At 40.9% G+C, this 22,652-nt stretch overlaps 1 protein-coding gene across 1 annotated transcript in view; it reads left to right on the top strand.

Annotated features, from left to right (window-relative positions):
• The window catches only part of LOC115101577 (double-stranded RNA-specific editase B2-like), a 39,131-nt gene that overhangs the window by 4,626 nt on the left and 11,853 nt on the right, over positions 1-22,652 (top strand). Inside the window, exons 2-3 of the mRNA XM_065005077.1 lie at positions 19,599-19,688; positions 19,998-21,214. Coding sequence (XP_064861149.1) covers positions 19,599-19,688; positions 19,998-21,214 — 1,307 coding nt within the window. The remainder of the gene's footprint in view (positions 1-19,598; positions 19,689-19,997; positions 21,215-22,652) is intronic.

Genomic DNA, 22,652 nt, shown 5'->3' with positions numbered 1-22,652 from the left:
TTGTTCGATTTTACTGCATAATCGGAACTAGAAGCACAAGCATTTCGCTGCACTCGCATTAACATCTGCTAACCATGTGTATGTAACGAATATGATTTGATTTAGTCCAGGTGCGACAAAACTAGGGCTTGTAGGACCTGTCTCGTTGATAGTGTTGTTAAGAAGGTAGAAACTAGGGCTTGTAGGACCTGTCTCGTTGATAGTGTTGTTAAGAAGGTAGAAACTAGGGCTTGTAGGACCTGTCTCGTTGATAGTGTTGTTAAGAAGGTAGAAACTAGGGCTTGTAGGACCTGTCTCGTTGATAGTGTTGTTAAGAAGGCAGAGTAACACTTTATTATGAACAGACATCGCCCCATCTTAGCTACTGTTGAATCAACATGTTTTGACCATGACAGTTTACAATCCAGGGTTACTCCAAGCAGTTTAGTCACCTCAACTTTCTCAATTTCCACATTATTCATTGCAAGATTTAGTTGAGGTTTATGGTTTAGTGAATGATTTGTCCCAAATACAATGCTTTTAGTTTTTGAAATATTTAAGGCTAACTTATTCCTTGTCACCCAGCTCTTTGTTAAGTGTTGCAGTCATTTCAGTCGCTGTAGTAGCTGACGTGTACAATGTTGAGTCATCCGCCTACATAGAGACAAAGCCAGTGGCATGTCATTAGTAAAGATTGAAAAAAGTATTCCTGATTCTACCTGGATTATGTTGGAGAGGCTTCCATTAAAGAACACGCTCTATGTTCTGTTAGATAGGTAATTATTTATCCACAATATAGCAGGGGGTGTAAAGCCATAACACATACATTTTTCCAGCAGCAGACTATGATCGATAATGTCAAAAGTTTTTATCATTAATTTCTCTCAGCCAATCATCAGTCATTTGTGTAAGTGCTGTGCTTGTTGAACATTCTTCCCTATACGTGTGCTGAAAGTCTGTTGTCAATTTATTTACTTAAAATAGCATTGTATCTGGTCACACACATTTTTTCCAAAAGTTTACTAAGGGTTGGTAACAGGCTGATTGGTCGGCTATTTGAGCCCGTAAAAGGGGCTTTACTATTCTTTGGTAGGGGAATTACTTTTGATTCTCTCCAGGCCTGAGGGCACACACTTTCTCGTAGGCTTAGATTGAAGATTTGGCAAATTGGAGTGTCAATATCATCCGCTATTATCCTCAGTAATTTTCCATCCAAGTTGTCAGACCCCGGGTCTTGTCATTGTTGATATACAACAATATTTTGTATTTTATTATAATTTTTTATATAATTATTGGTCCAGGGGTATGTCAGAAATATTCTTCACAGCTGGATTAATGGCCGGAGTAGCTGGCGGTGGCTCGAAGGGAGTTTTGATAAATTAACAAGTTGTGGGTGTGTAAGGCTTGGCCCCTCACTGGCCAATCAGAACGTGCTCCATGACTAAATATGTGGTTTCTTCAAGTTGTGTATTTATAGTCTTTTATGTATAGGGTTGTCATCAACTCCAATTTGAATGTTAGTCTGTTATAGCCTAGTTCATTTATTAACCTGCCCAATATTTGCAAAATATTTTAAACATGTTTGCAGTCCACATTGTTCTAATTACATTGTTTCAATATGGATACAGTTACAGGCACCATAATTGCTCCCTTTGGGCGTATAATCCAGACAAGGCAACTTAGACTATGGAGGGGTTTTTACGCACATCCAAACTTTTCACAGGAGTTGGAAAAATATCCAATATAAAGAGAATGGGTGAATGCCCACTCACTGTTATACTATACTCATGTTATTGGGAATTAGAATACAAATGTAATCCATTTGGTCTCAGAGTATTTCAGATTATTCTATTCTAAATCCGAGACACTCCATTTAGTATATGTTATTTTTCTTATGGTCTGCAGTACAGTGGAGACTGCTGGGGGGAGGACGGCTCATAACATGGCTGGAACGGCGCAAATGGAATGGCATCAAACATATAGAAACTATGTGTCTATGTATTTAATACCATTCCACCTATTCCGCTCCAGCCATTACCAAGAGCCTGTCCTCCCCAATTAAGGTGCCACCAATCACCTGTGATGTAGTAATTTGCGGATATCTATCACCTATTTTGTGTAATATGTTTTGAATTACAATTCATATTATATGCTATGAATTAGCAAAATGTACAATATGTTACGAATTTGCAAACCTAGTTAGTTGGTTAGGTGGCTAAAGTTAGCTAGGCTATGGGTTAGGGTTAGGGTGATGGCTAAGTTTAGGAGTTACGCTAAAGGGTTACGGTTAGGGTTAGGGGAAGGGTTAGCTAACATGCTAAGTAGTTGCAAAGTAGATACAAAGCAGTAAGTAGCTATAGTTTAAAAGTTGCTAATTAGCAAAAATGTTGTCCATGATGAGATTTGAACTTGTAACCTTTAGGTTGATATACAGTGCCGTTACATGCCAACCCATCCACCCCGACCAACAAGCCTCATTTTTCGTTTTTGCATTAAGTAACCTTCTGTCTTATGTAACCTTAACAAACTTAACTTATCATACTAATTTGGGTGTCTCAGAGTTTAGTTTACTATATTACATCTAATGTATGAGACCAGGCTGATTTAATAGGATCTCAATGGTCATACTGCTCAAAAATGTTACGTTTTATAACCGTCATGGAACCATAGATCATATTTGCACTTCTCCAGAAATAGCAGACAAAATTGCATTGCATTCGAGCAATGTATGTTCTCAACATAAACCCATGAATCTTTCGAATAAACAAAAAACAATCTGTTTTTAAAAACAAAACAACATTTCTAAATAGGACATTTATTAATTTAAATAGTATACAGTAACCCTACAATAGGCCTAGTTATAACAAACATGTTGCTAATTTTATTGGCTTCAACATGGAAATATTCGTCATTGCGTTCGCATTTCGAAAATGCACTGCATGTTTGAGCCATGGACATTTGGACATTGTCCCAAACATTATAATAAGATTAGTCTACCATCGTTGTTGATATGGGCTGTTAGAGAGTTAGCCACGTAAAACATAAACAGAGGAACAGGACAATAGCCTAGGTTACAAGCAGATTCAGCTCCAAGGACAGCAGAATTCACACCATTTGACAGTTAAGTCCAACAGATGAAAGTTGAAGTTGTCATATTTGAACTAAATGATAAAGGATAAACAATAAGCCGACCATTGTCTGAACCATCCATTCAATGGGCATCACACATATGCCTAATGAGTCCACAGAAGCTACATATGGACAAAAATTATATACAATATATAATGAAAAAATGGGAATGTCTGACTGTTTTGTTGCTTGTGATATTTCAATAAAGCATTGGTTATAGGCTACTGAATAGGCAACTGTGCGCCTCCACTGGCAAAATCGATACCATAACCAATTGCGTTACCGCTAAGACCAGCTTTTGGTGAGTTATCACTGGTAGCGCTGCTTGAAATTGGCACACGTTTGTAATTTAAAGACACACCTCACATGTTGACATTAGCGCCGCATTAACGCCAGCTGAACATAGAGCACATCATGTCTAAAAAAGTGGCATTCCATTGGGGTATTGTGCTGTAATGATTTAACTAAAATGTTAATCTATTTTGAATTGATATATTTACAGAAGGGTTGTGGGTGTGAATGTCATCCTTACAGTGTTCATCAAGAAAGAGCCAATTGGATGTTTGGTCAGAGGAGGATCCATCCAAAAACCGTTATTCCCAGTATGAGCAATTATGTATTGTGTTGTTGTGGATTCCTAAAGAGTGTTTTCCTACATTCAAAATACTTAAAAGCAGTCCCAGTCAGATGCGGTAAACATTTGAGTATACAAACATGCAAATTATGAGACAAATGTATGGCCTTGGAACTTTCCTTGGACATCATCTAAGTTTTCTTCAAAGACAATAATGGTTTGATGATTGGCAGAAGTTACTGTTAATTTGGAAAATGACTTACCATTTTCAATGATCAGACTCTCATGTTACAGTATATACACCATGCAGGGACTAGAGACTATTCAGTGCTATATACTGTACTTGGTTTATTTGGGAAAGTTGTGCAATATTGTCCTAAATTCAGGGCAGATTATCATGATGGAAGAACATGGAACAACAGCTGTGTTCTGTCATCTGTTGCTTCAACAAAATGTATTATGATTTGTATCCATATTTGTTGATTGGGCTGCTATTTTGATATAAAGGTATAGTATCAGAAACACAAAACCATTACTAGAGCAAGTCAACATGCAATTTTACTTCTGCTTTGTTTACAGATCTGTATAGTGAGTGCATCAGGTCTAGACAGGGAGGGAGGGAGACAAAGGCTTTTGATATGATTGCAGTGTTAACATGTCAGGTCTGCATTTAGCTGTATTGGTTGTGTGAAGTTGCAGTGAAACCAGACATAAGTGCAGTCAACTAGGCTGCATGCTTTCAAAAATACTGATGGACGGACGGCCAGACAGACAGACAGACAGACAGACTGTCTGTCAATCAGCACAAGGGAAATGTTTTCCTCTTATTTCATGCATTAGGGAAACCAGTCAACTTTAAATCTATATTGATGTAATAAAGCTGTAATTATTACTGTCCACTGTAACAGACGACAACTGAAACAGACTTTTACTCTTATTCTATTTGCTGTTACTCAACAACTTGTTGTATTATTCATTAATTAACCATTGCTGTAGTAAAGAAACCCATAACAATATCCTCAATATGTTATCCCAGACAGTGAGTAGATCGTTTGAGAGAGTGATGTTGTTTTGCAAAAAGAAAAAAGGTTCAATCAAGCCTTTCTTATTGATTGATTTCACTGACATTAAAAGCTACATTTAATCAGATGTTCTTATTCAGAGTGACTTACTGGAGCAATTAGGGTTAAGTGCCTTGCTCAAGGGAACACTGACATATTGTTCAACTATTTGGCTCAGGGATTTGAACCAGCAGCCGTTTGGTTACTGGCCCAATGTTCTTAATCACTAGGCTACCTGCCACCCCATTTGTTAAATTGCTCACTGTACTAGAAGGCAACATAGATTAGAGGAAATATAGTATTTGGTTTAATGGTTTGATGTCATTGGTGTTACTAGTTGAAATGAGGCCATTTTCACAGCTGTTGTATCAGCGGGGAGCCACAGATTTGTGCCACAGTATGCCATTGTTATTATCCCCTATTACAATGAAATTCCCATCACCATATGTTTTAGGAAAAATGTTCATAATTCAGTTCCAAGTGTTTGTGAGCGCTTTGATATAAGGTTTGGTTTTGAACGGCTTTTGTCTGTATTTGTTTTTGATTTGATCTACTGTATGATTGATTTGAGGAACAGAATGTGTGTGATCTGCCTGTCACAGTGAGGGTTTGCTCAGATATCAGACATCTCACTGCATGACTGGTTTTTACAACAATCACCCAGCCTGAGCCTCTGGTTGAGTGGACCTTATGAGATATTCTCCTCTCTAGTCCAAAGTTATGACCGCACAGGGTTCAATTCTTGGGCCGACTCTCTTCTCTGTATACATCAATGATGTCGCTCTTGCTGCTGGTGAGTCTCTGATCAAACTCTACGCAGACGACACCATTCTGTATACTTCTGGCCCTTCTTTGGACACTGTGTTAACAACCCTCCAGACGAGCTTCAATGCCATACAACTCTCCTTCCGTGGCCTCCAACTGCTCTTAAATACAAGTAAAACTAAATGCATGCTATTCAACAGTTCACTGCCCGCACCTGCCCGCCCGTCCAGCATCACTACTCTGACGGTTCTGACTTAGAATATGTGGACATCTACAAATACCTAGGTGTCTGGTTGGAATGTAAGCTCTCCTTCCAGATTCACATCAAACATCTCCAATCCAAAGTTAAATCTAGAATTGGCTTCCTATTTCGCAACAAAGCATCCTTCACTCATGCTGCCAAACATACCCTCGTAAAACTGACCATCCTACCGATCCTCAACTTCGGCGATGTAATTTACAAAATATCCTCTAATACCCTACTCAATAAATTGGATGCAGTCTATCACAGTGCCATTTGTTTTGTCACCAAAGCCCCATATATTACCTACCACTGCGACCTGTATGCTCTCGTTGGCTGGCCATCACTTCATACTCGTCGCCAAACCCACTGGCTCCGGGTCATCAACAAGACCCTGCCAGGTAAAGTCCCCCCTTATCTAAGCTCGCTGGTCACCATAGCAGCACCCACCTGTAGCACACGCTCCAGCAGGTATATCTCTCTGTTCACCCCCAAAGCCAATTCTTCCTTTGGCCGCCTCTCCTTCCAGTTCTCTGCTGCCAATGACTGGAACGAACTACAAAAATCTCTGAAACTGGAAACACTTATCTCCCTCACTAGCTTTAAGCACCAGCTGTCAGAGCAGCTCACAGATTACTGCACCTGTACATAGCCCATCTATAATTTAGCCCAAACAACTACCTCTTCCCCTACTGTATTTATTTATTTATTTAGCTCCTTTGCACCCCATTATTTCTATTTCTACTTTGCACATTCTTCCACTGCAAATCTATGTTTTACTTGCTATATTGTATTTACCTCACCACCATGGCCTTTTTTGCCTTTACCTCCCTTATCTCACCTCATTTGCTCACATTGTATATAGACTTATTTTTCTACTGTATTATTGACTGCATGTTTGTTTTACTCCATGTGTAATTCTGTGTTGTTGTATGTGTCGAACTGCTTTTCTTTATCTTGGCCAGGTCGCAATTGTAAATGAGAACTTGTTCTCAACTTGCCTACCTGGTTAAATAAAGGTGAAATAAAAATAAATAAATATAATATGGGTGGGCTGTTTTAAAAAAAGATCCAGGACTGTATGTGTCAAGCGTCTCAGAGTAGGACTGCTGATTTAGGATCAGTTTTGCATTTTAGATCACAATCAACAAGATTACATGGACGGGGGGGTTAGGGTTAGGGTTCCTACTCCTATTATGTAGCTCAGTTGGAAGAGCATGGCGCTTGTACCGCCAGGGTTGTGGGTTTGAGTCTTGCGGCCACCCATACGTAAAATGTATGCACGCGTGACTAAGTTGTTTTAGATAAAAGCTTCTGCTAAATGGCATATACTATACTTAATACAGACAGCCCCTGATTTTTCTCTTAAATACCAACTAAACTGGAAAGCCATTTTTTTCATTAGCTATGTTCATTGTGTAATGTCTGGTACATAACCAGTTCAAACTGAACTAATAGTGTCCGCTGTTGATGTGTCTAGAGTGACATATGGCTCCTTCTCTCTGAGAATATTATCATGAAGTTCTCTTCCTGTTTCTCTGATTCCTGCAGATGGGAACAACCTGCTTGTGAACAACAAACATCACAACTACATTAATAGTTTGCGGTATATTATGTATTATTATGTATTACTTGAGTCTGGGAAAAGTGGCATCAAAGTGAGCCCACGGAACTCACTTTGGCTCCCAACCATGACAGGCTGGCTGTGTGTCCCCCCCCTTCATTTGATGTCACTCTCTCGGTGGAGATGCAGACTTTTGGCAGACAGTAGCCTAGCCAATTGTGTCAGTTTCATAGTTTCATTCATGTTACTTGACTGTGTGGGTTTCCTCAGAGAGGCTGTTCACAGGTAAATAAGAGGAGGTTGTCAGCTGATTGTTCCATCACCTCTCATCAACATATGCAACAAAGTGATCAAAGAGGTAAATACGCTTCAGGAAAGATCTGGATGGGAAGTTTTTTTAGTGTTGGGGGACTAACAGATAGGAGACGAGCTTCATGTTCTGAAAAAACATGTTGCTTCACCTCTTCACCATATTGAAGTTGAATAACACTTTGTTCTTTCCTTATGAGCCTTCGTGGTTCCATGGAGTCTGAACCTCACTACAATGGGAAAACTGGATTGAGAAAAAGAAAAGCACAGAATTGGTGCAAGTTGTTTTGATGTACTCTCATGCCCCATGTACTCTACCTTGGCAAATAAAGGTGCAGCTCAGGTATGATTGTCTGTGAGACATTCTTTTTCAGTCATAACCAATACCAGGAGTATCAAATTCCAGTCTTTGAATGATGCTGTGTTTGCATGTATGTATTACAATTATACACTTCAACAGTATTTACCAATCCTGGTGCTGGGACATTAATGGTTACACATTGTAACTATGCAATAGACTAGAAACATGATTTAATGGGTTAAAGGCTGATTTGTAATTCCTATATACAGAAACAGAATAAAAAGAAAACAGTACACTACACTTCTTATTCATCATGTCAATACTCTAAAACCGGTTCATCTCAATATCTCATTTCCTTCATCTGCATTGATCTGATAAACACAGGATAACTGTAGTATTTCATCAAATGAGAGACTTAATTTCAACCAGTATAGAATGTGGAATGCTTTATTGAAAGAAGTTAATTAACCAAATATTATAAACACATAATACATGCATTATAAATATTCTAATTGTCATATTATATTATAAATACAAGTTCAAGTGCAGATCTGTTGTGCATTATAAAAACAGAGGAAGAAAGTGGTGGTGAGAGGTGTAAAAGACAGAAAGGGAAAGAGGTAAGAACATAGGAGCAGGGAAGGCAGCATATGATTAATGAATCACAGTGCTACCCTAATATTCTCTCAGTTCATCACAATTACATAATAGTGACTCTAGTGGTGTCTCTTAACCAGCCTTGGGCTCCCAGTCAGCCCGAAGGTTATCTTAAGAGCGGGTGAGGTGGCGATGACGGGACTGGGGGTTGGCATCCACTCTCACATCAAAACATGCCTGCAGACGAGAGGCAGAATGGAGAGAGAGAGAGAGAGAGAGAGCATGATTTAGCCTTGTGTTTTTTGTATTCTATCACTGTCAGTCATCATAATCAGGAGGTGAAATGCAAAGCTGACCTTGGATCATTAACTCTGGGACTACTACATCTCTATCTGTATTTCAATGTAAAGTATCTCTTTAATAATACTTCCTGTTGACCCAACCAAGTGATCTCTCACCTCTGATCATGCTGTGCCCTCTATGTGTCAGCCAGTTCAGATGCAGGAGGTGCTCACCGACACAGGTGATATAACCTAGAGGACTTAGGGAGAAGGGGGGAGAGGGATGAAGTAAAGGAGAGAGACTGTTATTGAAAAAAATAACACTGTCAGAGACAGTGTTCAACAAGAATCTGTGTGTGTGTGTGTGTGACTTCACTTGGTGTCCACACTAAGTGCCTGCAGAGTACTTTATACTGAAAAGTATAAAGTACTCCATTCTCATGAAGTTAGTCTTTGAAGGTGGAATGATTCACAGTTATACACCTGAGCTTGCTTACTGCACAACGAGCCATAAATCAGATTGATACATCAGTGTGTGGGTTATAGGGTGTGTAATTGTTCAAAGACATTTCTATACGGGAGACTTAAAATAGCCTGTTTTGTTTTTGTACAGACATCCCCCTTACCTAAACAGCACCCTCACCTGAGAAGTAGACATCAAAGGGAGAGAAACTGGGAATTGAATAACTGCAGTTGACATAGCTAAGTAAATGGAACATTCTGCAGAGCAGCTGACTTCTCCTCTGGCACATGGCGCGAGCTGCAGATCCCCTCCTGCTCCTCATGTCCATTCTCATGAAGTTATGCAGGACACAGGTAGCCTTCACACGCCTGAATACCTCCAGGAGGCAGTCCCAGATGGCCCTTGTCACCCAACCTTGTAACTATCAGCAATTGTTTTGAAGGAATCTCCAATTGCAAGGTATCTGTAGGTATATGGAAGATAATGTCATTATTAGACTTTTACATCACCAGGTCATTGTGAATGACTAAAGTATAATATTTTTTAATTTACTCTTATTTTACCAGGTAAGTTGACTGAGAACACATTCTCATTTATAGCAAAGACCTGAGGAATACTTACAGGGGAGAGGAGGGGGATGAATGAGACAATTGTTAGCTGGGGATGATTAGGTGACAGTGATGGTATGAGGGCCAGATTGGGAATTTAGCCAGGACACCGGGGTTAACACCCCTACTCATATGATAAGTGCCATGGGGTCTTTAGTGACCACAGAGAGTCCGGACACCCGTTTAATGTTCCATCCAAAAGAATATCTCTTATAACAAACCATGATAACATTGGATAGATGCATGTGTAGCATGTGACAACAACAGGATCATATCAAGGATAGCATCACAAATGAATACATAAATACCACTTGAAGCTTGATGATGAGTTGATCATTTGAATCAGCTGGGCAGTGCTGAGGCTGGTTTTGTTTTTCAAATCTGAAGTTACATGTGTGCAAATCAGATTTTTGTGTGTTCAGACAGCAAATCATTTGCTGACATGGCTACACTAGTTGTCATAGTAACTACGGGTGTGTCCACAGTGGTGTAGGCTGATTGGTGGTGGTGCTTGTGCTTACTATCACTCGGAAGTCATGTAACAAGCTAAGGAGACAACAATGCCTGCCAATGTCGTTTCCCAGTTGTTTTGAATGTTCAAAATCATAGTACAATAACGCTTTTAAAGCCTCAAAGTATAAGATGATCCAACTTTCAAAACAAGTAATTTTTTGCCACAGCACTGAGCTAGCTAGCTGTTTAGCTTTCTAGCACGTTCACTCATTTGTTTGTAAACAATTAACAAGCTAGTTAGCTACCACATGTTCTTGTCAAACTGTCAACAGAATAGCTAGCAAGCAACAAGATATGCCAAATAGCAGTCTAAAAACCACTTGAGCACATATTAATCAGAATTGCCCATTCAGACACAAGTCGCATGGCCAGGAATTAGATTTGCTTGAAATATTAGATTCCATGTGCTTTTTGTCTGTTCAGACTGCAGGAAAAAGAACAGATTTGGATATGCCAGAAAATAGGATTTGAGTCACTTCAAACTGCCAATATGAACAAGGCTTAATTGATATCAACTCTTGCAGAACAATATATATTTTGTTCACTTAGCAAGGGAGCTCCATATCCATCAAGGGAAGGGAGCCCCATATCCATCAAGGGAAGCGAGCCCCATATCCATCAAGGGATGGGAGCCCCATATCCATCAAGGGAAGGGAGCCCCATATCCATCAAGGGAAGGGAGCCCCATATCCATCAAGGGAAGGGAGCCCCATATCCATCAAGGGATGGGAGCCCCATATCCATCAAGGGAAGGGAGCCCCATATCCATCAAGGGAAGCGAGCCCCATATCCATCAAGGGATGGGAGCCCCATATCCATCAAGGGGAGGGAGCCCCATATCCATCAAGGGAAGGGAGCCCCATATCCATCAAGGGAAGCGAGCCCCATATCCATCAAGGGAAGGGAGCCCCATATCCATCAAGGGAAGGGAGCCCCATATCCATAAAGGGAAGGGAGCCCCATATCCATCAAGGGAAGGGAGCCCCATATCCATCAAGGGAAGGGAGCCCCATATCCTATACAGAGATCAAAATGGAAAGTCTAACAGCATCTTTGCAGCACTCTGTGGATATTTCCACCTTGATGAACAGAATACACTGGTGGTGGTGGTAGTGATGACTGACTTTCTCAATTTTCTTATCTTTTCGCCCACCAGGTCCTTTTGTCCACCATCCCCTCTTCATCCACTATAAGCCCTGGTCAAAAGTAGTGCACTACTGTATATAGAGAATAGGGTGCCATTTGGGATGCAGAAGCGGTTTATTTCTCACCTCATTTCCCCTTCCCCCAGCCAGACCCAAACCTGGCCCTGCTGAGCTGGTAAATTCTACTGAGGAGAAATGATGACCAATTTGTCACCGTTAAATGTGAGGCTGGATCAACTAAAAGTGGATCAACTAAGTGGATTGAAATGTGAAAATTGAATGTATGTACTGTATATTTAAACCATGTTGGCCTCAGCAAACCCAATTTGAAAAGATGATGACAATGCAAATATGCAAATCTTAAACTAGAGACATATAAACCCCGGTATCGATGTTTGTGCAAAGTAAAGTATTGTGTCTGTGTATGTTTCTCTGATGTTATGACTAGCACTAGTGACATATCAAAACATGTCAATTAAATTTTATATTGATTACTTTATGACAGTATATATTTTTCATATAATGAAAAGTTAGGCTGGAAATATTTTTGGAAAAGATCCGTGGATTTTTTTCTGGTCAGCCAATCAGCTCAATCAATGCATTTAGCCAGGAGGTGGAGGGTCCACTATGAGATAAAAATGAGTTATTTGCTCAACCTCTTAAAAAGAGGTACAGGAGGTATCCTTATCTCCCTAGCAGAACTGTCAATCAGGGTCTAGCAGAGATTAGTCAACTGAGCCACAAAATATATGCGTCCCAAATGGCACCCCATTCCCATTTTAGTATACTACTTTTGACCGGAACCCATAAAGTAGTGCACTAAATACGGAATAGTGTGCCATTTAGGATGCAACCATGGCCTTTCTACTCTCTTTGTGCCTGAACTGAATGAGAATGGCTTCCAATGTATTTAGATGTCTACAGGTTCAACAAAAACTAACTTGAAGAGGTGACACTGGGATGCTGGCCTTCTAGGCAGAGTTGCAAAGAAAAAGCCATATCACAGACTGGCAATAAAAATAAAAGATTAAGATGGGCTAAAGAACACAGACACTGGACAGAGGAACTCTGCCTAGAAGGCCAGCATCCCGGAGTCGCCTCTTCACTGTTGACATTGAGACTGGTGTTTTGCGTGTACTATTTAATGAAGCTGCTAGTTGAGGACTTGTGAGGTGTCTGTTTCTCAAACTAGACACCGTAATGTACTTGTCCTCTTGCTCAGTTGTGCCCCGGGGCCTCCCACTCCTCTTTCTATTCTGGTTATAGCCAGTTTGCGCTGTTCTGTGAAGGGAGTAGTGCACAGCGCTGTATGAGATCTTCAGTTTCTTGGCAAGTTCTTGCATGGAATAGCCTTCATTTCTTAGAACAAGAATAGACTCACAAGTTTCAGAAGAAAGTTATTTGTTTCTGAAAGTTATTTGTTTCATTTTGAGCCTGTAATCTAACCCACAAATGCTGATGCTCCAGATACTCAACTAGTCTAAAGAAGGCCAGTTTTTTTACTTCTTTAATCAGCACGACAGTTTTCAGCTGTGCTAACATAATTGCAAAGGGGTTTTCTAATGATCAATTAGCCTTTTAAAATGATAACCTTGGATTGGCTAACACAATGTGTCACTGGAACACAGGAGTGATGGTTGCTGTTAATGGGTCCCTGTATGCCTATGTAGATATTCCATTAAAAATCAGCAATTTTCAGCTACAATAGTCATTTATTGCCTGCATCCGTAATGGGTCAGCGGTCAAACGACCTCCACTCATCACTGTCAAACGCTCCCTGAAACACTTCAGCGAGCAGGCCTTTCTAATCGACCTGGCCGGGGTATCCTGGAAGGATATTGATCTCATCCCATCAGTAGTGGATGCCTGTTTTTTGTTTTTTTAAATGCCTTCCTCACCATCTTAAATAAGCATGCCCCATTCAAGAAATTTAGAACCAGGAACAGACATAGTCCTTGGTTCTCTCCAGACCTGACTGCCCTTAACCAACACAAAAACATCCTATGGCGTTCTTCATTAGCATCGAACAGCCCCTGTGATATGCAACTTTTCAGGGAAGCTAGAAACCAATATACACAGGCAGTTAGAAAAGCCAAGGCTAGCTTTGTCAAGCAGAAATTTGCTTCCTGCAACACAAACTCAAAAAAGTTCTGGGACACTGTAAAGTTCATGGAGAATAAGAGCACCTCCTTCCAGCTGCCCGCTGCACTGAAGATAGGAAACACTGTCACCACCGATAAATCCACTATAATGGAGAATTTCAATAAGCATTTTTCTACGGCTGGCCATGCTTTCCACCTGGCTACCCCTACATCGGTCAACATCACTGAACCCCCCACAGCAACTCGCCCAAGCCTTCCCCATTTCTCCTTCTCCCAAATCCAGTCAGCTGATGTTCTGAAATAGCTGCAAAATCTGGACCCCTACAAATCAGCCGGGCTAGACAATCTGGACCCTTTCTTTCTAAAAATTATCTGCCAAAATTGTTGCCACCCCTATTACTAGCCTGTTCAACCTCTCGTGTTGTCTGAGATTCCCAAAGATTGGAAAGCAGCTGCGGTCATCCCCCTCTTCAAAGGGCGGGACACTCTTGACCCAAACTGCTACATACCTATATCTATCCTACCCTGCCTTTCTAAGGTCATCGAAAGCCAAGTCAACAAACAGATTACCGACCATTTCGAATCCCACCAAACCTTCTCCGCTATGCAATCTGGTTTCAGAGCTGGTCATAGGTGCAGCTCAGCCACGTTCAAGGTCCTAAACGATATCTTAACCGCCATCGATAAGAAACAATACTGTGCAGCCGTATTCATTGACCTGGCCAAGGCTTTCGACTCTGTCAATCACCACATTCTCATCGGCAGACTCGATAGCCTTGGTTTCTCAAATGATTGCCTCGCCTGGTTCACCAACTACTTCTCTGATAGAGTTCAGTGTGTCAAATCGGAGGATCTGCTGTCCGGACCTCTGGCAGTCTCTATGGGGGTGCCACAGGGTTCAATTCTTGGACCGACTCTCTTCTCTGTATACATCAATGAGGTCGCTCTTGCTGCTGGTGAGTCTCTGATCCACCTCTACGCAGACGACACCATTCTGTATACTTCTGGCCCTTCTTTTGACACTGTGTTAACAACCCTCCAGGCGAGCTTCCATGTCATACAACTCTCCTTCCGTGGCCTCCAATTGCTCTTAAATACAAGTAAAACTAAATGCATGCTCTTCAACCGATCGCTACCTGCACCTACCCGCCTGTCCAACATCACTACTCTGGACGGCTCTGACTTAGAATACGTGGACAACTACAAATACTTAGGTGTCTGGTTAGACTGTAAACTCTCCTTCCAGACCCATATCAAACATCTCCAATCCAAAGTTAAATCTAGAATTGGCTTCCTATTTCGCAACAAAGCATCCTTCACTCATGCTGCCAAACATACCCTTGTAAAACTGACCATCCTACCAATCCTCGACTTTGGCGATGTCATTTACAAAATAGCCTCCAATACCCTACTCAATCAATTTGATGCAGTCTATCACAGTGCCATCCGTTTTGTCACCAAAGCCACATATACTACCCACCACTGCGACCTGTACGCTCTCATTGGCTGGCCCTCGCTTCATACTCGTCGCCAAACCCACTGGCTCCATGTCATCTACAAGACCCTGCTAGGTAAAGTCCCCCCTTATCTCAGCTCGCTGGTCACCATAGCAGCACCCACCTGTAGCACGCGCTCCAGCAGGTATATCTCTCCGGTCACCCCCAAAACCAATTCTTCCTTTGGCCGCCTCTCCTTCCAGTTCTCTGCTGCCAATGACTGGAACGAACTACAAAAATCTCTGAAACTGGAAACACTTATCTCCCTCACTAGCTTTAAGCACCAGCTGTCAGAGCAGCTCACAGATTACTGCACCTGTACATAGCCCATCTATAATTTAGCCCAAACAACTACCTCTCCCCCTACTGTATTTATTTATTTTGCTCCTTTGCACCCCATTATTTCTATCTCTACCTTGCACATTCTTCCACTGCAAATCTACCATTCCAGTGTTTTCCTTGCTATATTGTATTTACTTTGCCACCATGGCCTTATTTTTGTTGCCATTACCTCCCTTATCTCACCTCATTTGCTCACATTGTATATAGACTTATTTTTCTACTGTATTATTGACTGTATGTTTGTTTTACTCCATGTGTAACTCTGTGTTGTTGTATGTGTCGAACTGCTTTGCTTTATCCTGGCCAGGTCGCAATAGTAAATGAGAACCTGTTCTCAACTTGCCTGCCTGGTTAAATAAAGGTGAATTTTTTTTTTTTTTTTACAACATTAACCATGTCTACACTGTATTTCTGATCAATTTAATGTTATTTTAATGGACAGAAAAATGTGCTTTACTTTCAAAAACAAGGGCATTTCTAAGTGACCCCAAACTTTTGAACGGTAGTGTATTTTTAAAAATATAATACCTTCTTCATGGACTACAATATTCTCCATTATTTAACCAGGGTTCTATCCTTTAGGACCATTCCCCTGTAGTCCCACAGGGACGTTTAACACATTACTGGTGCAGCAGTGCTATGGGATGGTCTGGGTTGTTACATTACTGGTACAGCAGTGCAATGGGATGGTCTGGGTTGTTACATTACTGATACAGCAGTGCTATGGGATGGTCTGGGTTGTTACATTACTGGTACAGCAGTGCTATGGGATGGTCTGGGTTGTTACATTACTGATACAGCAGTGCTATGGGATGGTCTGGGTTGTTACATTACTGGTACAGCAGTGCTATGGGATGGTCTGGGTTGTTACATTACTGATACAGAAGTGCTATGGGATGGTCTGGGTTGTTACATTACTGGTACAGCAGTGCTATGGGATGGTCTGGGTTGTTACATTACTGATACAGCAGTACTATGGGATGGTCTGGGTTGTTACATTACTGGTGCAGCAGTGCTATGGGATGGTCTGGGTTGTTACATTACTGGTACAGCAGTGCTATGGGATGGTCTGGGCTGTTACATTACTGGTACAGCAGTGCTATGGGATGGTCTGGGTTGTTACATTACTGGTACAGCAGTGCTATGGGAGGGTCTGGGTTGTTACATTACTGATACAGCAGTGCTATGGGATGGTCTGGGTTGTTACATTACTGGTACAGCAGTGCTATGGGATGGTCTGGGTTGTTACATTACTGGTACAGCAGTGCTATGGGATGGTCTGGGTTGTTACATTACTGATACAGCAGTGCTATGGGATGGTCTGGGTTGTTACATTACTGGTACAGCAGTGCAATGGGATGGTCTGGGTTGTTACATTACTGATACAGCAGTGCTATGGGATGGTCTGGGTTGTGGCCCCTGAACCCAGAGACAACAATTTCACTGGGATTTACCTGCTGCCGCACCACCACCTAGCAGCACTGGGAGTCTGCATCCCAAATGGCACCCTGTTCCGTGTATGGTGCACCACTTTTGACCAGGGCCCAATATCGGGAATAGGGTGACATTTGGCATGCACATAGAGTCTGAGAGAGAAAGAAGATCAGGAGAAGTAGGAAAAAGAGGTGGCTGGATAGTAGGTCATATCCAACGTTTGCACCAGTTAAACTTAATCTTAGACAGAAAACCCCACCTCACCAACAACAGCATGTTTTTATTACTGTCATTTTCACAAATGAAAATTCAGATTTTTGCATGTCAGCAGACCTGATAAACTAATAATTATATTATAGAAAAGAAATTGGATAAATAATGCACATACTTTACTGTGACACCTTGCAGTTCCTGTGAAATTTGAGTAAATTAAATGCAGAAAAATGAAATGGGAACCAAAAACACAGAGAAAATTTGATGTGAATGCAATGATGTAATTCTAAGGCTTTTCAACTGGTGCGGCAGGGGACAGTTGTACTTTGCTCTTTCCTGGCCCTCATTCTTGCAGTCTATGGTGTCATTTACTCTGAAATCAAAAACGTATAACTTTATTTTGTCACGTAGCTGCTTAGCTAGTATCTCTCTCTGAACTCCATCATTGTTAACTGACTTGATAGAAGAGAATGCTTACTCAATACAAGCACCAAATTGTCAGTTTGAAAGCCAAACACGCTAGATAGAACTCTAGTCTCAATTATAAAGAATGTGAGGGTTAACATGAAGACTAGATACAACCAGTAATACTATAAGCTGACAGTAGCCTAGGCATTTAGCTCATCCCCATTCTGGGTGGATTACACGTGCATTAGCAAAATGTGTATTAGACTGTGCCTTTAGATTGAATTCAGGTTAATCTGACTATACCCTCACAGGAAACAAGGACTTAACTGTATACACTACCTGTAAGAGTTTAAGCTTAATGCTGTTAAATACAGTATACAATATTGAATACACTAAATACAGTACAGTGAATTCAAGGCAAACAGTCATATTTCTAATGAAACATTTCCCTGCTGCGTAATACAATACCTCAAAGACACTGCACTCTAGAAAGTAAGTAAGGCCCCTTACCACCTTGAAGTAGAGACATGTCAGTCGTTCTTCACCATAAGTAAGTAAGTTTGATTTGATTTAATTTGAAGTTGCCGCTGTCCTCCACCTGTCAAACATCTCGGCCTAGCCCTATCTCAGATATTTCTGGAGATAGGATCCTCTATTATTCTCATCTTGTGACAGTCTCCTAGTTGTTATGTTTAGTTATAGCTATGAGGCTGAATTGACATATTTCTCTCTCCCATGCATTGCCTTCTCAACCTAATGAAATGGCACCATTTGTTCCTACTCTAGGGCACTGTTTACACTTTTCATAATTTATCATCACACGATCACAGCTCCACAAACCCGAGGCTTCATTGGAGAATCATATTATGTACATTACATGTTAAGGGTAAAATCTGATATCACATCATCATATTCCAGTTTGATTATTTTAAAACTCCTGAGGCAAACGTGGTTAATCCCGTCATTGTTAATGAAGCATGTTTAATATAATAATGAAATTAGGCATGGCAAGGAAAGTGAAAAGCGCCCGCTTCCCATCCAATGTGTGAGGCCTGACAGCTTTGGATAATCTCATTTGCTAAGCATAATTGAAAATGTTTTGTGTGATTTTCTCTAATGCGTACTGTCTTTCCTCAAGGGCAAGAACATGCTGAACTTCTTGGACACTTTATAGCTGATGGTAGCTACAACAGTCACCAATGTTATCCATCTACAGAAGTTAAAAGAATTTGAGAACATTCCAGATGCAATATTATAATACACATCAACATAATACATATATTGTACATATATAAGTACATACAATATAAGTACATACAATATAAGTAATATACAATATACTTTTTTTTACCACCCTGTGCTTTTAACTTGAAAATTCATTGCGTTCAACTATTGGTCACTAAGGTGACCCACAATTGTCATCAGCATGCGATTTTTCCTTCTATCTGGTAAGATAACACATCTGCTCAAAAGAAGTGTGAGCAGATTGACAGTTCTTTGTCTATTAAACAAAGCATAATTGATAAAACAAACAAATAAACTGTTTGGTTGTCCATACAATCTGCAAACATTTAGGAGAGAACTAGGCTACATAAAACTAGTTTGATTTAGCTGATTTGTCATAAGGGATTCCATTAATGGGACACAGCCCCTGTGTGAAATCCTCTGGTCTTATCGGCCACACCTTTCAATTACTCCAGTTGGCTCTAAACCTGTGTTTTGTTTTCTCTCTATCCCTTCAGCCAGCATAAATCTAATGGACATTCAGATTTACACATTGAGTTTGCAATTATTACCATAAAAGTGTTTCAGTCCATTTCATAACTTTTATAGTATTTTTTTCTGGAAGTAATATTTGGGGTCTGAATATATGGAGCTCAATATAGATCATACAGTAGAGGTATTTCATATGTACATTATATGAATCTATATCTAATCCTCTTCCATCATGACAACTATTTTGGAGATGACATAATGGTGCTGTAATCCACTCTTATGTGGGTTAACATATCTGGGATTTTGTCATGCTTTGTGTGAATTCCCCAGTAACTGCTCGTCTCTGTTGTGTTTCAGAGAGAACAAGTATGTTGTCATCTTTCATCGGCCCCATGAAGTTTAGAGACATTGGGACAACAACATCAAGAGACCGTGGAGACACTTCAAGTCAATTATTTATATATTTCCCTTTCCATGTTATTCACTCACACTTTCACTTTCAATCAGAGTAACACACCAGCAATGTATCTGTTTATCAATTCTTAAAGCTTTAACAAGAGAAAGGTATTGTGATTCATTTGAAAACAGCATCACATTTTGTAAAGCAGAATATTTCAGGTCATCCCATCCCCGTAACCTTTTGCTAAGCTCTCCCATATCCTGTAGTTTACTTTTCTTGAAAATCTCATCAACCAAATGTGACAAGTCATAAAGGTTTCCTCAACTATGTTTCTTCTGGACTTGATTCGGGAACAGGTACCAGCAGCGTTGAGGTGAAGGAGAACCGCGACAGCAGAAACCAAGTGGACTATTCCACCGTACTACAACCTGGACATCATACATCATCAGCTCTTTGCACTGACATCTCCAAAAGAAAGACGACAGTGGACTGTACCCTGGTACCTGCACATCATACACCAGCTCTTAACACTGACATCTCCAGAGGGCTCTCCAGGACCACTGCTCTACAGAGGAAGCAGCCATTGGTGGAAGGAAAAGACAGGCTTCTCTACAAACTCCAGTTGATTTGTAAGAGGACGGCCCATTGTCTCACGTCAGATAGCGCCACGACTCCGTCTGCACGGTGGGTTGGGGGACGAGCGTCGCATGGGAGTGATGCCACCTGTCAGAAGACAATGATGACTTCCTGGTCTGGCACAAAGAAGAATGCCCTGGTGCATTTGAATGAGCTGAGACCAGGTCTACAGTATGAGATAGTGTCTCAGACAGGGCCAGTTCACGCCCCTGTGTTCGCTGTAGGAGTAGAGGTCAACGGACTCAGGTTCGAGGGCCAAGGCCCCACCAAGAAGAAGGCTAAGATGAGGGCAGCAGAGCTGGCTCTTAGGTCCTTCATCCAGTTCCCCAACGCCCATCAGGCTCACATCACCATGGGAAACCTCAACTTCATCAACACCACAGCACCAGCAGACTTCACCTCAGATCAGGCTGATCTCGTCCCCGACACGCTCTTCAAGGAGTTTCAGCCAGAAGCACAGGAAGACCAAATCCTTAATCACAGAACAGGGGGAAAGGAGTTGCAGTTCGAGGAACCACCAGCACAAGGACAACTCTACAGAGCAGTGAAAAAAGGACAGGAGTTGCTCTCCAGTATCTGTAACCATGGGAGACTAGTGCGCCTGACCCTTGACCTGATGTCCTCAGCCAATCAGAAAAGGCAGAGGATCGGTTCCTCTATCGTTGGGGAACTGAGGCCCGTGGCTCTGCTCAATGAGTTGATGCCAGGCTTGAGGTATGTCTGCCTGACAGAGAGAAAGAAAGGCAGGCCGATCAGGAGCTTTGTGATGGCAGTACGGGTGGATGGAAGGGTATTTGAGGGCTGTGGGCGCAGTAAGAGGCTAGCTAAAGCCGAGGCAGCAGCCTCAGCCCTACAGGACCTGTTTAACATCAGTCTGGGTCCTGAGAGGAGCATCAGCAATACTGCCAGCTGGGCCAAGAGCGCACAGCTACCTCAGGTGAGTACCATTACGAACTTAAAAGGATACTTCGGGAGGCCCATTATCTACTTCCCCAGAGTCAGATTAACTAGTAGATACCCATAGACTTCCTGTCATTGCTCTTACTTCCTTCATACTAGATGTAGAGACATAAAAATGATATCCACAAGTTCATCTGACTCTGGGGAAGTAGATAAGGGTTCTGAGCTGGAAGGGAAATTCTACTGTTTTATATTGCTATGGGAAGATAGAATTGTTAATCTTGCAATCGGTGTCAAGCCTGTGTATTCAATTTTGACTGATATTCAGTATTTTCTAAAACAAAGATAATGTTGAGATACAGTGTTTAAATTTGCTGTAAATTGGATATAACAATCACAGTGCATAACATTTTTTATTATTACTTTCATTCACATCCTCCTTGAAGTGCTCAGGTTGAACAGGGTTTTTGGACATATCCAGTCCTTTGTCTCTGTTGCTGCAGTATGAGCATCCATCCCATCTTTTAAATGGTCCTACTGAATTTGTCTGAGGTGCTCTGACTGCCACCAAATGTAGTGTATCGTATCAATATGCCTTCCATGTCCAGGAGCCTAAGGACTAACGATGTCCTGTCCTGCATGCCCAACCACAGCAGCTAAACAACCCTGTTATGTCTGTCTGGCCTCAGAAAAGCTGCACCTCTTGTCATCTTTTGCTGCTATGCACACGTAAAAAAATACAATAGTATACTATGGTATAAATACTATAGTATTCACCATTGTGTTTTTGCATACTTTACTGTAATATTCACTGTAGTGTTTTTGCGGCTTAAAATCTGCAGAAAGACTACAGTGAATACTATAGTATTTACTGTAGTATACTGTTGTATTTACGGTTAACTATAGTATAAATACTATAGTAAAAGAACTGTACTATATACTAAAGTAATTAATGTGGGGTTTTTGCGGATTGCAGTATACATTAGTATTTACTGTAGTGTTTTTGCTGAATGTAATTTAGTGTAGTATTTAATGTGGTGTTATTACAGACATTACTGTAGTATTTACTATAGTGTTTTTGTTTTATTATCTTTAACATAGAAGTGGAGGCTTTCTCCTTGAGGATACTCAAAAAGCTAATTAATATCCTAAACCTGTGTTTTTGCAGACATTACTGTAGTATTTACTACAGTGTTTTTTTGCAGATAATACTGTAGTATTCTACTACTACAACATTCTGTAGTAAGTACTACACATGATCGAGGGATACTTCAGTGTGTACTACAGTGCATTACAGAATTCTATACTAAACTGTAGTATTTTTTCATCTGGGTGCTTTCAGAATTACATTTGAAGACGATTTGTCCCAGAAGTTTAGTTCCATGATATCTGACATGTCAATGGAAAGGAAGGCAAGCTTTACCATGATGGAGAGTTTGTCCACAAGACATAGGCTCTTGTTTGGCTACTAGCAG

The sequence above is a fragment of the Oncorhynchus nerka genome, linkage group LG20, assembly GCF_034236695.1.
Source record: "Oncorhynchus nerka isolate Pitt River linkage group LG20, Oner_Uvic_2.0, whole genome shotgun sequence".
NCBI classification, from domain to species: Eukaryota; Metazoa; Chordata; class Actinopteri; order Salmoniformes; family Salmonidae; genus Oncorhynchus; species Oncorhynchus nerka.
The sequence above is the reverse complement of the archived record's forward strand: the minus strand, read 5'-3'. Positions and strand labels throughout refer to the sequence as shown.